General features: G+C 45.4%; 1 protein-coding gene across 11 annotated transcripts in view; it reads left to right on the forward strand.

Moving 5' to 3' along the window:
* PPFIBP1 (PPFIA binding protein 1) overlaps positions 1–17,261 on the forward strand; it is a 150,877-nt gene that overhangs the window by 99,070 nt on the left and 34,546 nt on the right. For 6 of the 11 annotated variants that reach the window (XM_060194558.1, XM_060194559.1, XM_060194560.1 and 3 more), the window contains 7 exons: positions 526–618; positions 928–1,020; positions 4,047–4,161; positions 6,701–6,733; positions 9,423–9,484; positions 14,320–14,404; positions 16,972–17,126. In XM_060194558.1, coding sequence (XP_060050541.1) covers positions 526–618; positions 928–1,020; positions 4,047–4,161; positions 6,701–6,733; positions 9,423–9,484; positions 14,320–14,404; positions 16,972–17,126 — 636 coding nt within the window. The remainder of the gene's footprint in view (positions 1–525; positions 619–927; positions 1,021–4,046; positions 4,162–6,700; positions 6,734–9,422; positions 9,485–14,319; positions 14,405–16,971; positions 17,127–17,261) is intronic. The other 5 variants (XM_060194564.1, XM_060194562.1, XM_060194568.1 and 2 more) reach the window with 2 other exon arrangements.

Here is a 17,261-nt window from a genome sequence, read left to right on the forward strand (position 1 = left end):
CCTGGTTAAGAACTCACATTACGGTGTACAAAGACCCAGGTTCAAGCCCCTGTTCCCCACCTGAAGGGAGAAAGCTTCACAAGTGGTGAAGAAGGTCTGCACGTGTCTCTCTTTCTGTCTCTCTCCTTATCTCTTCCTCCCCCTTCAATTTCTGTCTGTCTCTATTTGATAATAAATAAATAAAAATATTTTTTAAAAAATGAAGGAAGGAAGAAAGATTGGTTATGCAATTTGTGTTTTCATGATTCCATTACTTTTAGGGCAGAGGCATTAGGAATTTTTTTTTTTTTTTTTTTTGGTTTTTGTTGTTGGTTTGTTCATTTCCTTTTCTCTAGCGTAGCATTTGTTAACATGGAAAGGTGCTTTGATGCCCAAGGAGTATGTTTCTGCATGGCTGTCTGGTATAAGCAGGCAGCTTGAGCCATTTGCATTGCTACCCACGGAGAAACCCATGCTGCCGTTTTGGTGGAGAGAGTGTATTGCTGCTCCCCTAACATATTCCCCTTCTCCCCCTCACACCTATAGGGGCTAATGCAGGAGATCAATGATCTGAGGCTGAGGATCAGAGAAATGGACAGCGAAAGACTTCAGTATGAGAAGAAGCTTAAATCAACCAAAGTAAGTCTTCTGGGCAGCAAGCAATCTGTAAAGCAAATGCCCCCTCCAAATCTGTGATCAGCAGTCTAGATGTAAAAGATGTTTCCTGTGGTGCAAGGGACGATGAGGGTGTTAACTCTGCAAGGGAATACAGGCTTGGCCCTCTCAAATTCAAACTCTGCCTTTCTGAATAAGAACCAGGGCTTAGAGCCTCTGATGGAGTAAGACTTGTCCTTTCTCTTAAGTACCTCACCTCCTTTATTACTGACACTAATCTTTTTTTGTTTCTCCTCATCTGGAGTTTTCTTTCACTCTCTGTCTCTCTGCCAGTCTGTAATGGCCAAGCTTTCTAGCATGAAAATCAAAGTGGGTCAGATGCAGTACGAGAAGCAGCGGATGGAGCAAAAGTGGGAGTCGCTGAAGGTGGAGTAGTTTGGGGTCCTGGGGTCCTTGGCCTGCTGCCCCCAACTGTGTCATTTTGCTGTGATGGTGGTTTCAGTGGCATGTGCATTCCTTCTCTGTGTGTGTGAGTCACCTGTGTTCAAAGAGATTTGTTTAGGGCCCTCAAGATAGCTCCCCTGGGTCGTGCACCTGCTCTGTGATGCATGTGACTCAGGTTCAAGCCCAGCCTTCATCATGCTATGGGATTCTGTGATTGTCATGTCTCTCCCTCTCTCCTACTACCTTTTTCTTTTTTCTTTTCTTTTCTTTTTTTCTTTTTTTGGATAGAGACAAAGCGAAATCAAGAGGGAAGGGGAAGACAGAGATGACAGAGATGGGAACAGTGAGGAGGAGCAAAGAAAGACCTGCAGGGGGTCGGGCGGTGGCGCAGTGGGTGAAGTGCATGTGGCGCAAAGCGCAAGGGCCGGCGTAAGGATCCCGGTTCAAGCCCCCGGCTCCCCACCTGCAGGGGAGTTGCTTCACAGGCGGTGAAGCAGGTCTGCAGGTGTCTGTCTTTCTCTCCCCCACTCTGTCTTCCCCTCCTCTCTCCATTTCTCTCTGTCCTATCCAACAACGAATAGCGTCAACAAGGGCAATAATAATAACCACAACGAGGCTACAACAACAAGGGCAACAAAAGGGGGAAAAAATGGCCTCCAGGAGCGGTAGATTCATGGTGCAGGCACCGAGCCCAGCAATAACCCTGGAGGGAAAAAAAAAAAAAGAAAGACCTGCAGAACAGGGCTGGGTGGTAGCACACTGGGTTAAGCACACATAGTACAAAGCAAAAGGATCCCGGTTCAAGCCCCCCATTCCCCTATCAGCAGGAGGTTTGGCTTCATAAGTGGTGGAGCAGGTCTGCAGGTGTCTATCTTTCTTGGGGGCCAAGTGGTAGTGCAGTGGGTTAAGAACACATGGCATGAAGTGCAAGGACCAATGTAAGGATCCCAGTTTGAGCCCCTGGCTCTCCACCTGCAGTGGGGGGAGTCACTTCACAGGTAGTGAAGCAGGTCTGCAGGTAGGTGTCTGTCTTTCTCTCCCCCTCTCTGTCTTCCCCTCCTCTCTCCATTTCTCTCCGTCCTATCCAACAACAACAGCGATAATAATAATGACAAACAAAAAAGACAACAAAAGGGAAAAAAATGGCTTCTAGGAGCAGTGGACTCATAGTGCAGGCACCGAGTCCCAGTGATAACCCTGGAGGCAAAAAAAAAAAAAAAAAAAAAAGAAAGAAAAGAAAGGAAGGAAGGAAGACCTGCAGACCTGTGCCATTACTCTGAAGCTTTCTCCCTGCAGGTGGGGGTCAAGGGCTTGAACCTGGGTCTTTGAGCATGGCAACACGTGTGCTCAACCAGGTGCATCACTACCTGGCCCCTCTCCCTCTGTCTTTTTCTATTTGAAAAGCCATCCTGGTGCAGTGAAGCCCCAGTGAGGACAGAAATGAAACAAAGCACAAGTGTGAAGTTGAATAAAGGGGCAGCATGACCTCCGATAGCCTCTTCAGAAACATCTGAACCAATAGTGATAATGACAGCTTATAATGAAGCCTCATGCTAGACTCTCTCAGCTCCAAACACGGTTTTGAATCAGCTATATAGTTTGTCTCTTCCTGGGGACTTTCTCAAAGCTGACTGTATACATCACTCACCTCTAAATGGCAAGGAAGGTAAGAAGAGAAACACAGCTGGTGCACCAGGCTTTCATGCCCGAGGCTCTGTTGGTTGCAGGTCCAGTTCCCCACACTGACACCTTCCAGAGCTGAACTCTGATCTATCTCTGTCTCCTTCATGGAAATAAAGAAAGAAAGAAAATTAAAAACTACAGGGCCACATCCATCTATGCCACTGAGCATAATCAGTCAGGCAGTTAGAACACGTTTCTGAACTTTTAATTTCTGTGTTAAGTATGCCCAACAAAACTCGATCTTTACTGAATTGAATTCTTTTATTTTCTTTTAAACAAATTCATTTTTTTATTATCTTTATTTATTGGATAGAGACAGCCAGAAATTGAGAGGAGAGGGGGAGGTAGTGAGGGAAGAGAGACACCAGCAGCCATTCTTCACCACTCATGAAGCTTTCTCCCTGCAGGCGGGGACCAGGGTCTCAAACCTGGTCCTTGTGCACTGTAACATGTGCACTCAACCTGGTGTGCCACCACCTAGCCCCTGAAGTAAATTCTTTACCAAGGTGAAAATGAAAACATTAAATCTATGATCAGTAATCTGTAATCAAAATATATGTTAGAACACTGGTCTCAGGGTCATTCTTAGTTATATACTTTTCCTTTATTTTATTTATCTATTATTATTATTATTATTTTACCAGAGCATTGCTCAGCTCTGGTTGATGATGGTGCAGGGGATTGAACCTGAGACTTTGGAGTCTCGGGCGTGAGTGTCTTTTTGCATAATCATTATGCTACCTACCCTCCGCCCTATACTTTCTTTAAAGAAGGAATCTGTCTTTTACAGATTTTTTTTCACTGCTGTGGGAAATTCTGTCTTTCTTTTTTAGTGATGGAATGGTTACTTAGCACCCCCTGGATCTGGCTAAAGCTCTCCAATTCCTGCTCCCTTACCCATGGAGCGCGAGTGCCATCTTGAAAAACTGACTAAATATCAAGCAGGAATATCTATAGGCTGCATTTTAGTTTGCTTGTTACGATGCTAAGTAAGCATCTAACTTGATTCTCTGATGAGCTTGGCTAGATTCTTTGTTTAATTCTAGAGGTAATCACTTTGGAAAAGATTTCTTCTCAGTTTGATCATGAATGAACCTGAAACAACTCTTCCAGGGTTCTTACTGAATGGGCTTTTATTCCTTGTCTTGCTCCCTTGCTGTCTCTGTTTGTCTGTCTTGCTTCTCTGTTTGCATCCATATTCCTGTAGTCTTTTGTGTGTTTGTTTCATTCACAAAATCATATTTTTCACCACAGTTCACACATGCTTTCTGTGTGTTCCCTTTTAGCCAGAACCCACCATTATGAAATTAATTTATTCTTTGTAGGACGAGCTGACATCTCTGAAAGAACAGCTGGAGGAGAAGGAATCTGAAGTCAAAAGACTACAAGAAAATCTGCTTTCCAAGATGAAAGGAGAAGGAATTGAAATTCTTGATCGAGGTAAGAGTGGGAAGTCCATATTTATCAGCTTACTTTATTAATTCTTCCACGAGCCATAGAAGGAATAGCAGAAGCCATCTTGACCCCCCAAATAGGAAACTCTCCTCCTGCTCCTCCCTCAGCACGTGCGCGCATGCACACACACACACACACACACACACACACACACACACACACACACACACACACACACACACACACCTACCTCTCTATCTCACTCTGCTGTGCTTCTGAAGCTCCTAACTTGCTTCTCAACAGCTGGGGAAGGGGTGAGTGGGAAGGGCAGTCTGGCTTTTACTGGGTGTTTGTTGTAGATTCCCAAATTGTAAATCAATCCTGTCCATATTGGAGAGGCCATGGAGTGTTCACGGTCAAGAAACATGAGGTGTATATGCTACTAACAGCAACACTGGAGACAGATTAGGAATGATTCATGGATTCCCAAATGAATTTCCTCTTCAGTGAGCTTGAGACCTTGTGAGATTGCGAAACCTTTCCTGCCCCTTTGATAGAAGAGAGATTTCATATCTTTGGAAAGCCAATGGAAATTTTGTTCTGTTCATCAAGAAAGCAAAAGAAAAAATTAGCTTTTTTTTAAAGTACATGAATTTTTTTTTCAGATTTTTCCCATAACTGAGAAGATTTTTCCTAAATCGTATGTGAACTCTTAATTTTTCAATAACTCAGTTGTACTTGATAGAAAATAACTTGAAGGAAAAGCATTTTAAAATAATATTTGCAAATGTAAACACATGTGGCAACATTTGGCCAGATTCAGCTTTTAAGAAAAATGTTTTATTCATTTGCTTACTTATTATTTTAGACAGAGCACTGCTCAGCTGTGGTGGTGCTGGGGATTGATCCTGGGACCACACAGCCTGAAGGCATGAAAGCCTTTTGCAGAACCATTATGTTGTCTCCCCAGATCCAAATCCAGCTTTTGTTACTATAAGTGATGGATGTGACTGTCAATAACCAAAGTGATTTCTGATCCATTGGAAACAAAACAAAAACTCCACTTTGGTAATACCTCCCCCCCCCCCCCCCGGCCTGGTGAAGCTTCTCCCTGCAGTTAGGTAGTGGGGGCTCAAACCCAGGTCCTTGTTCATGGCAACATGTGCACTTAACCAGGTGTGCTACCGCCCGGCCTCCTTTTTCTATGCAAAAATGTGTCAGGACTTGGTTCCAACAACCCAGTAGTTCAGAGTGGTGAAATCACACCCCTAGTACCCCCCCACACACACACACCCATACCAGCTTCTTCCGAGGATTGAACTAAGGATCTCATGGTTGAGAATCCAATGCTTTATCCACTGTGGCACCACCCAGACCACTTTTTTTTTCTTTCTTACCAGCTTTTTAAAAAAAATTTTATTTATTTATTTATTTATTTATTTATTTATTTATTTATTTGTTATTGGATAGAGACAGAGAGAAATTGAGAGAGAAGGGGGAGATAGAGAGGAAGAGAGACAGAGAGACACCTGCAGACCTGCTTCACCACCTGTGAAGGGACTCCCCCGCAGGTGGGGAGCCGGGGGCTTGAACCGGTATCCTGACTGGTCCTTGCGCTTTGCACCATGTGCAATTAACCCGCTGCGCTACTGCCCCACTTACCAGCTTCTTAAAGAAAGGTTTATTTTGGGGGGCTGGGCAGTAAGGACCAGCGTAAGAAGGATCCCACTTCGAGCCCCCACCTACAGGGGAGTCGCTTCACAAGCAGTCAAGCAAGTATGCAGGTGTCTCTTTCTCTCTCTCTCTCTCTCTCTCTCTGTCTTCCCTGCCTCTCTCCATTTCTCTCTGTCCTATCCAACAACTACAGCAATAACAATAATAACAACAACAAGGGCAACAGAAATTGGAAAAATGGCCTCCAGGACCAGTGGATTCATAGTGCGGGCACCAAACCCCAGTGATAACCCTGGAGGCAAGAAAAAGAAAGGAAGGAAGAAAGAGAGAAAGAAAGGTTTATTTTGTGAGACAAAATGAGACCAGACTATACTGCTCAGCTCTGGCATATGGTGGTACTGAGACTTGAACCTGAGGCCCTCATGCTTCTACTTTGAACCATCTCTGTGGCCCTCGATTCTCTATCTATTTTTTTTTAAAGAAAATTTTTATTTTTTATTTTTTCCCTTTTGCTGCCCTTGTTGCATTATTGTTATTATTGTTATTGCTGTCATTGTTGTTGGATAGGACAGAGAGAAATTAAGAGAGGAGGAGAAGACAGAGAGGGAGAGAGAAAGACAGACACCTGCAGACCTGCTTCACCATTTGTGAAGCGAACCCCCTGCAGGTGGGGAGCCAGTTCTTTCATTTTGCGCCATGTGCGCTTAACTCGCTGCGACACCGCCCAGCTTCCTTGATTCTCTTTCTAACCTCACACAGAGCACTGTGTCCTAGAGCCCATGTCCCAGAGTCTCAGATTAGGGCTTCACAATCAAGTCCTTAGGTAGGACACTAAATAGCAGGGCTCTGGAAATATCACTGGTTGTTGTTCTGTGTGCTAACCTCTGATTCTGTGGGTCTCCCTGCACAGATGAAAGTTTAAAACAGAAGCTCAAAGACAAAAGTAAGGTTCTCAGCATATCTCCATCAGCCCATGTATTCACCACAAGCACAAGCCGGGCTGTTCTCTGCACATGCTCCCACACATGGCTCTCCCCACACATGTCCAGCCACTTCATCGCTAAGCTTCTCATTTCTGCAGCGAGTTCAGCACAGAGGGTGGACAGGCAGGCGAAAACAGGGCAGCAGCAGGTGGTTTGTGCAGGGGGTGGTGTCAGAGAGAAAACATGGCTCCACTTGCAGAGACAAGCTGGTTCTTTCAAGGTCTGTCCTAGTTGAGAGCTCGTTTTCACGCCCCCCCCCCATTTTTAATGAGTAATTTACATAATTACAAATAATTGGTACAACTCCACGACCTTCCCAGTACCAGAGTTCTGTATTCCCATTCCCTGCATTGGAAACTGCAGTGGTTCTCCCAAGGTCACAGATAATGGATTAATTATATATATATATTTGCCCATTTTCTCCATGGTTTTGCCTTCTTTTCCATTTTAAGTCGCAGCTGTACTTATTACTACTTCCGAGTGTCCTTCTTTTTTTTCCTCTTCTCTCCTTGGGTCCTGATGGAGTTGGAGTTCAGAGCCCTCTGGTCATCTTCCTTCTAATATTTCTCTCCCACTGGGAAATGGACCAAAATTATTTTTGGGGGGTGCAGAAGACAGGAGTTCTAGTTTCTGTAATTGTTTCTGTGCTGTACACGGACATTGGCAGGTGGATCCACACCCCCAGCCTGTTTCTATCTTTCCCTAGTGGGGTAGGGCTCTGGGGAGGTGAAGTTCCAGGACACATTGGTGAGGTCATTTGCCCTGGAATTTTATGTTTCCTATGATGCTGGGGAGTGAACCCAGGGCTTCATGCAATTGCTACACTACTGAGTTGCCTATACTCAATTCACTTTTTTATTCTACATGTTTTAGTATAAGGTTGGGAAAAAAGGAAAGAGAGAGAGAGACAGACATACCGGAAAAAAGGAAAGACATACAGGAAAAAAGGAAAGAGAGAGAGAGACAGACAGATAGACATACAGACAGAGAGACAGACACTACAGCATCACCCCACGATCCATAGAGTTTTCTTTTTTGCTGTCCATGGTGCCCCATGTGGCTCTGGGGATCAAACCCAGGACCTCATACATGGTAAGAAATGTAATTTTCCCACAGAGTCATTTCTTAGTCCTTACTTCAATTTTTTTAAAATAGATAATTTTATTTCAGGTTGATTTTTTTTTTTTTGTCAGCTCAAATTTTATGTATTTATTTATTTATTATTTATTTTTTTCACCAGAGCACTGTTTAGCTCTGGCTTATGGTGGTATGGGGGCTTGAACCTGATGCTTTGGAGCCTCAGGCATGAGAGTATTGTTTGCATAACCATTATGCTAAATACCCTCTACCCTAATTTTTTTATTATTATTATTTTATTGTCATCAGGGTTATTGCTGGGGCTCAGTGCCAGCACTACAAATCTACTGCTCCCGGTGGCCACTTTTTACCTTTTTCCTTTCTTTCTTTCTTTCTTCCTTCCTTTCTTTCTTTCTTTCTTTCTTCCTTTCTTTTTTATTTGATAAAATAGGACAGAGAGAAATTGAGAGGGGGAGGGGAAAAGGGAAAGAGAAGAAGAGAGACAGCTGCGTACCTGCTTCACCACTTTGAAGCATTTCCCTCTGCAGGTGGGGAGTGGGGCCTCTAATCCAGGTCCTTCTATATGCAATGTATGTGTTCATGCAGGTGCGCCACCACCCAGCCCCCCTAATTTTTTTTTTTTGAGTATTAAAATGACATGCTTATGTGTTACTTCAGAGTATTAGGAGATTACAGTTAGCTGCCTTTGGACTGTGTTTTTAAAATTTTTTTAAATATTTATTTATTTTCTTTTTGTTGCCCTTATTGTTTTTACTATTGTTGTAGTTATTGTTGTTGATGTTGTCATTGTTGGATAGGACAGAAAGAAATGGAGAGAGGAGGAGAAGACAGAAGGGGAGAGAAAGACACCTGTAGACCTGCTTCACTGCCTGTGAAGCAACTCCCCTGTAGGTGGGGAGCCGGGGGCTCGAACCGGGATCTTTACGCTGGTTCTTGCACTTTGCGCCACATGCACTTAACCCGCTGCGCTACCGCCCGACTCCCTTTGGCCTGTGTTTTAATGTCTGTTCAGCTAGTGCTGGAAGTGAAGCTTACAGATGAAGCAAAGGTCTCACCATCATCCTTCCACTTTGAACCTATGATCAGCTTCTTAGCATGTTCACCCATGTAAACCCACTGCCATTGGACTGTCACCATCCATGTCCCTTGAGTCACCTGAGTGTCATTCCCCTGCCTTTGTCATTTGGTTCACCGCCCATTGCTTCTGCCCACCGCCATATAAGCTGCTGCTGCTTTTATTATCATTATTATTATCATCATTATTTTTATTTTTAAATCCAGTGTTTATTGCTGCCTCCATTGCTGCCATTCAGCTGGGAAGATGCAGTAGCCTGGGGAGGGGATGGGGAGTGCTCCCTTGCCCTAGTTGTCTCTCAGGGACAATGAGGATTGTCCTGGTGAGAGAGAGAGCGGGTGCTACTTTACTAGTGTCCTAGAAAGAGGACAGGACCCTGGGCAGTAAACGTGCCCATTCAGAGAGAGGCAACACAGCATCCCGGTGATACCCGGCATCATCAGCCCTGCTGACCTGTGCTTCCTGTGCTGTTTCAGATGTGGAAGTCCAGAAGATGAAAAAGGTCATGGAGTCACTGATGGCGGTGAATGAGGAAAAGGTATCTGGATGGCACTGCCCAGCACCTCCAGGGACACTGTGATGTTCCCATGCATTCCCCTGGGAGGGACCTCCCAGATGGGGGGACTTAGACACTGATGGTGTGGAGGGGCACATGGTCCCCTCCCGCCCTGCTGCGTGTGGCACTGTGTGCAAGATCAAAGTTAGTGGTCACATGCAGCACCAGGGATCTCTCATACACAGGGTGTGTTCATACTGTCCTGTCAGCTTGTTACTGCCAGGTAGCAGTAGTAGGTAAGTGGGATGCAGTCCCTAGCCCATACTGTCTGTGGTCACCAGGAATTCTGGGTTGGCAGATAAAGCCTGAAACAGGTGATTCTCAAGCCCTATCGGCTGTGTGGGGGCCTCCTTTGTAGCCATGCTGCGTGTGTCCCACTCCTGGCCCCTTTCCTGCAGGGAGAGCATCAGCTCTCCCCAGGGCTGCCTTGCTGTGGAATCGGCAGCCGTGGTTTTGGCAAAGTTGCCTTAGGCCAAGCCTCAAGGAGTTCTTTTCCCAGCTCATTTCTCCCCTCATCCTGGAGCTCAGAGCAGGGATGTGGCCACTGAGCAGGGTCAGTCAGCTGAGCGGGGATACACTCCCCTGCTAAGGACAGCATGGCGTGTCTTCTTGACATACCAGTCCAGCTGAGCGTCTAGCAGTTAGCAACCATCAGGCCTGCTTCCATCCTCCAAACAGGTCTCCTCCCCACCCTCCTAGAGAACAGGGTGTCATCTCAAGTAAAGAGGAGCTTGGGAGGAACTAAACACAAATGTCCTGATCTTTTATTCCCCCTGTATTTCTTTCTTATTTTTTATTGTTGTAGTTATTGTTGTTGATGTCGTTGTTGTTGGATAGGACCGAGAGGAATGGAGAGAGGAGGGGAAGATAGAGAAGGGGAGAGAAAGACAGACACACCTGTAGGTGGGGAGCCTAGGGGCTCAAACCGGGATTATTAGGCAGGTCCTTCCGCTTGGTCTGCAGTTGTCTCTCTTTCTCTCTCTTGTTCTATCTTCTAATCTTTTCTCATTTTTTTCATCTGTCCTATCTAATAAAAATTAGGGGTGGGTGGGAGTTGGGCAGTAGCACAGTGGATTAATCGCTCGTGGCATGAAGTGCAAGGACTGGCATAAGGATCCCAGTTCCAGCTCCTGGCTCCCCACCTGCAGAGGAGTCACTTCACAAGCGGTGAAGCAGGTCTGCAGGTGTCTATCTTTCTCTCCCCCTCTGTCTTCCCCTCCTCTCTCCATTTCTCTCTGTCCTATCTAACAATGACGACATCAATTACAACAATAATAACTGCAACAACAATAAAACAAGGGCAACAAAAGGGAAAATAAATTAAAAAAAAATTTTTTTTAAATAGGGGGGATAAAAGGCTGTTGAATTGTGGATTCATAGTGCCAGTATCGAACCCCAGCATTAACCCTGGAGGCAGTAAACACACACACACACCTACAACAACAACACAGAAATTCGTTTTGTTTTCATTCATTTCTCTCCCCAACCCCCATAAAAAAAAAAAAAAAGGACCATGAGCTTATTGGGTATTGAGACTGCTGTGAGGCACTGAGAGTTACAGACATTTTGGTGGTTCCAGAACGTTCCAAAGAAGACTGATTTGAGCAGATCCTGAGGAAGGGCAAGTGTTGTCCATCATGGTCTCTAGGCAAAGGAGCCATGAGCCAAAAGACAATGCTGAGTGAAGGCCTGACATAGCCCAGTGCACTGGCTGGGGACATTCTGGAGTGTGGGCTGTGGGTGGGAAGGGTGGGAGGTGTGACTGCTGGAATTGTTGCACAGACCTCCCTTCCATGACATCAGTGCTGTGGGGTCTTGCTCTGCAGACCTTTGGCAGTTACCTGGGGGAATTTCTACTTAAGTAAGCTAACTTTGGGGGTAGAATAGAAAAGGAGAAAGTCAGAGAGATAACCTGTAGCACTGCTTCACCACTCATGAAACTTTCCCCCTGCAAATGGGGACTGGAGGCTTGAATGTATGACCTTGCCCACTATAATGGGTGCACTTAACCAGGTGCTCCACCACCTGGCCCTGAGATTTCTCCAGCTGTCCAGGAGAGCAAGGAAGAAGGGAGGACACAAGGCAATGGCCCGGAACTGGGGAGGAGGAGGATGAGATGTTAGGCAAGTGTGTAGCTGGCAGGATGTAATCATTTATGGAGCCAAGAGTCAGTTTCTGCTTTGGGAAACTAACTGCTAGAAGGAGTGACCAGGATCCAAGTTGAGGCTCAGTCCTAGGGGCAAGTAATGCGTTTTATCTTAGTTTACTTAATTTATGTTTTTATGAAGTTCCTGAGAGCTCAGCAATACTGCTGAGTGGTCCCCTGCAGCCCAGTGTTTTGATTCCTTGTTTAGCAAGGGAGAGAAGAAAGGAAGAAAGAGAGAATCAGCACCACTTCCCCATCCATGGACTTCTGCCCTGTGCTAACTGTGGTTCTTTCTTCCATGTGGTGGAAGGGCTCAAACCAAAGGCCTTGTGCAGGGGAAGGTGCTTGTTCAACTGGGCAAGGTGTTTTTGTGTTTTTTCCTGGCCCTGAGCTTCACTGCAGACATTACCAAACTTGAGGTACTTCTGATAGAAAGTTAGAAAAGCAGTGTCCATTGTAGGATTAATGTAGCATTATAGACTAATTGATAGGTCATAAAGAGAACTGTAGGTTGGTGAACTAGAGTAGACACCATAGTGAAATGTATAATCCATCACTCTTCACACTGTGTGGTTGGGCAAGGTGGTTTATCTGCTCTGAACTCCTCAGCTGACCTTTATACTTGCTTAGCCCCCAGGATGTGGGTGACCCAGACTGAAACATTGGTGGCTCCAGCTGACATCTCTCTCCTCTGGGAGACTAATGCCTCTTCACCTTTCAGACCTGTACTTGAGCCTTAGTTTTTGGTATCTTACGTGGCCAGAGTCAGTTTCTTGGCTGAGGTTACAGTTTGTGTAGACAAAGCTGGGCAGAACATTTGTCTGATCTTCCACAGTGGGGTCTAAGGAGGAGGGGGCCAAGGACAGTACTCTGTCCTGTGGTCATGTGAGTTGGGTTTAGATGTTGGGGGTTAAAGAAGTTGTTGATCTGGCCAACATTCAAGATATCAACAGAAGAAAAGAAAAAATAGTCCAGGCTGGGAGGTGGTACAGTGAATGGAGTGTTGGACTCTCAAGCAAATGCCATTAGTTTGATCCTTGGCAGTGCGTGTATTAGGGTGATGTTTGGTTCTCTCTCTCTCTCTCTCTCTCTCTCTCTCTCCCCCTCTCCCTCCATCCCTCCCCTCCTGTCTCTATCATTAATAAGTAAAATCTTAAAAAAAAAGAACAAATAGAAGAAAGAAGACAGAAGAAAATAAAAATAGAAGCAGAAGGTGAGTTGGGCGGTAGCGCAGCGGATTAAGCGCACGTTGGACAAAGTGCAAGGACCGGCTTAAGGATCCCCGTTCGAGCCCCCGGCTCCCCACCTGCAGGGGAGTCACTTCACAGGTCTGCAGGTGTCTATCCTTCTCTCCCCGTCTTCCCCTCCTCTCTCCATTTCTCTCTGTCCTATCTAACAATGATGACATCAATAACAACAATAATAACTACAACAACAATAAAAAAACAAGGGCAACAAAAGGGAAAGTAAATAAATAACTTAAAAAAATAGTAGGGGGTTGGGCGGTGGTACAGTGGGTTAAGCGTATGTGGCGCAAAGCGCAAGGACCGGCGTAAGGATCCCAGTTCGAGTCCCTTGCTCCCCACCTGCAGAGGAGTCGCTTCACAGGCAGTGAAGCAGGTCTGCAGGTGTCTATCTTTCTCTCCCCCTCTGTCTTCCCCTCCTCTCTCCATTTCTCTCTGTCCTATCCAACAATGAACAGCATCAACAATGGCAATAATAATAACCACAATGAGACTACAACAACAAGGGCAACAAAGGGGGGGAAAATGGCCTCCAGGAGCGGTGGATTCATGGTGCAGGCACCGAGCCCAGCAATAACCCTGGAGGGAAAAAAAATAGTAGCAGAAGAAATAAAATGATAAAGAGAAAATAAAGACACAAAAGACTGGAGTTATTCACATGCACTTAGAGGTCAAAATTTAGACAAAAGGATAGAAATGACCTCCCCGGGAGTCGGGCTGTAGCACAGTGGGTTAAGCGCAGGTGGCACAAAGCACAAGGACCGGCATAAGGATCCCGGTTCAAACCCTGGCTCCCCACCTGCAGGGGAGTCGCTTCACAGGCGGTGAAGCAGGTCTGCAGGTGTCTATCCTTCTTTCCTCCTCTCTGTCTTCCCCTTCTCTCTCCATTTCTCTCTGTCCTATCCAACAACGACAACAACAATAATAACTACAACAATAAAACAACAAGGGCAACAAAAGGGAATAAATAAATAAAATAAATATTAAAAAAAAGTTCATAAATTAAAAAAAAAAAGAAGAAAGAAATGACCTCCCCTCCATTTTTGGTAATTAAAATGACAGTGTTTTGAGATGAGAAAAGCCAGAATGTGATTGATGAAGGCTAATTAAGACTGTGGTTGTACAACTTTTTCAAAACACAGAAGAGTAATCAGAGTTGATTTTTTTTTTGGTTGTTTTGTGTCTTATTATCATGTTTTGTTTTTGTTTTTTAAAGATGGCAGCTGAAGGATAGGATCTCTAAATGTAGAGGTACCGTTTCTATATCTCTGCTGTCCGTAGGAAAATCATCCTAGCTGTTACTAAAGTTTAGAAGTACCCCCTTCACTTGTGTTAATAATTCCTGTCTACTTATTCTTTGTGTCACAATTCCTTCTCCTGTGTTTGAATCTCAGCACACTAATGGTACTCATTGGTCTCATTGATAGGATCGGAAAATTGAAGACCTCCGACAGTGCCTGGACAGGTATAAGAAGACGCAAGACCTGGGGGTCCTGGTCCAAGGTCAAAGAGGTAGTTCTCATGATCTTTTTTATTATTATTATTATTTATTTAAGAAAGGAGACATTAAAAAAATCATAGGATGGGGGGTACAACTCCACACAATTCCCGCCACCCAATCTCCATATCCCATCCCCTCCCCAATAGCCTTCCCACTCTCCATCCCTCTGGGAGTATGGACCCAGGGTCGTTGTGGGTTGCAGAAGGTGGAAGGTCTGGCTTCAGCAATTGCTTCCCTGCTGAACATGGGTATTGACTGGTCGATCCACACTCCCAGTGTGCCTCTCTCTTTCCCTAGTAGGGTGGGTCTCTGGAGAATCGGAGCTCCAGGACACATTGGTGGGGTCTTCAGTCCAGGGAAGCCTGGCTGGCATCCTGATGACATCTGGAACCTGGTGGCTGAAAAGAGAGTTAACATACAAAGCCAAACAAATTGTTGAAGAATCATGGACCCAAAGATTGGAATAGTGGAGATGAAGTGTTAGGGGGGTACTTACTGCAAACTCTATTGTACTTCTGCTTTAAGGTATATATTCACCCTGGTTTATGGATACGTGTGAACATATGCTCTATCTCCTGGAACCTGGTCTCTATCTAGGTTTTGGGACTTTGTTAGGAAGTGAACCACCTGGGATGGAATTAGAGAATACTATGAAAGGAAATGTCTCACCCGAGTGATGAAGTTGAAGGGTTGTCATTCCACACCTGAAGTCTCTGGACACAGGCTGAAGTGAAACATGCTGGGATGGCACTCATTGAGTTGATTAGTTTGCGATCAGCGGATGCAGTATTATTTGATAAGAATTGGGAGAAGCATACGGGAAAGTGGGCACTACCCTAGGGTCCCAGGGCTGGGGGAAGTTTAGGCTCTATAGTTGAAATGTGATGTTTCTACTGTCTTAGGGTTCAAGAAGACAATGGATAGTTATTCTTACCATCACATTATTTGGTAATTGGGTTAACTTTGAAAAGTCCCTTTGTTAGATATACAATCAATTTTCCCCCTCTCATATTAATTAAATAGTGATTTATATGACTACAATTTAATAGGTGTATATATAAACACCATTCCCATCACCAAAAGATTGTGTCCCATCCCACCTCCCATCCCCCCGCCGGCCCAGGAAGCCACATGTCCACCTTACCCCTCACCACAGGGTTTTTACTTTGGTGCCCTATCTCATGATCTTTCTACTTGGCTGGCTGTGAAGTGGCTGTGGGTGTGTGCATTTGACTTCATGAGTGTTTATCATTCATGTCATTAGCTAGCTCTAACTCATTCAGTGACATTATTGGGCATCTGTTAGCTACTAGGAAGAACGTAGGTTGGCCACACGGCTATATGTGAGCATGCTACAGAGTGGCTGGACAGGGAGCCTCCAGAAGGGTTGGTTAGACAACATGAAAGAGGAAGAGAGAACAGAAGCATTGTAAGCACCCTGGGCTACAGAGAACTCCTGTGTCAAGAAAACTAGAGGCGGTGGATGGTGGTGCACCCAGTTAAGCACACATAACACCAAGCCCAGGGGCCTGTGTAAGGATCCTAGTTCAAGCCTCCACTCCCCACTTGCAGGGGGCGTCACTTTACAAACAGTGAAGCAGGTCTGCAGGTGTCTATATTTCTCTCCTTTATCTTCCCCTTCCCTCTGAATTTCTCTCTGTCCTATTCAGTAAAATGGGGAAAGGGAATAAAAAAAACTAGAGATGGCAGATGTGGCTGGTTGTGGGCAGGGTGAGTGATGTGGCATAAGGTCACAGAGCTGAGCTATGGCAGGCCACACAAAGCAGAGGAGGAGGTGGGTCCTTGCTCAAGCCCAGAGGAGTCACTCAAGGGTTCTGACAGGGCAGCAGTAGCTTTGTTATAAATAGTCTGTAGAGGGCGCCCGGTAGGAAGGAAGAGATACCAATCAGGAGACCTGGTGAATTCCAAATGGGAAGACCAGGCAGCCCTGATGACAAGTGTGGTTTAGTGTTTGAGGCAGCACAATACTGGATGTGTTACCTACTGCAGAGTGAAAATGAGGAACGAGGCAAGAAAGATCAGCACTGCTGATGGAAACCCCTTTCCCAGATGGGGAGCCTGGGGCACAGTTATAAGGTCTCTGGTGTCCAGCTGAGTATTGCGTGAAGGAGAAAACCTAGCTGACCTGTAACTATAGTCATGTATTTATTTAAAAATCTTAACTGCTTTCTCTTTTTTTTTTTTACTTTATTCATTATTATCTAGATACAAAGAGAAATTGAGTGAGGAGGGGGCGTAAAGAGGGAGAGAGACAAAGAGACAACTGCGGCTCTGCTTCAACACTTGTGAAGCTTTCCCCCTGCAGGTGGGGACCAGGGGCTTGAACCTAGGGCCTTCTGCACTGTAATGTGTGTATTTACATAGGTGCACCACTGCCTGACCCCTAATCTTAATTTCTTAAACATTTTATCTTTTATGTAAAAGGGCAGAGAAAATTTGAAAGGGAGAGAAACATCTGCAAACATGTTCCACTGCTCGGGACATTAGGGGTTCTCACTCCTAGATGTGAGTGACAGACCCCCTCCCCACACTCCTCTCTTGTTCTCTTTCCCCCCAGAGCCCGATGGAGACTATGATGACTTGCTCCCTTCCAGCTCCTTCTCCACCTTGCTGGATGTGCAGGGCTTCAGCGATCTCGAGAAAAGCATGTCCTCTTCACTGGCAATGGGCTCTCCCAGCCAAGACCCATTTGACACCAGCGTTCCAGAAGAGGTATTATTACACATGCTCTTGATGCGTTCTTCTTGTCCACTTGAAAGTGCTAGTGTTGTTGACAGCACGCCATGCCAGGGTTCCTTCCCTCAGTCCAGCCGCTGACTTGGATTATCCTGATAGTCTCTGTGTCCT

This window comes from Erinaceus europaeus, chromosome 7 (genome assembly GCF_950295315.1).
Source record: "Erinaceus europaeus chromosome 7, mEriEur2.1, whole genome shotgun sequence".
Taxonomy (NCBI): domain Eukaryota; kingdom Metazoa; phylum Chordata; class Mammalia; order Eulipotyphla; family Erinaceidae; genus Erinaceus; species Erinaceus europaeus.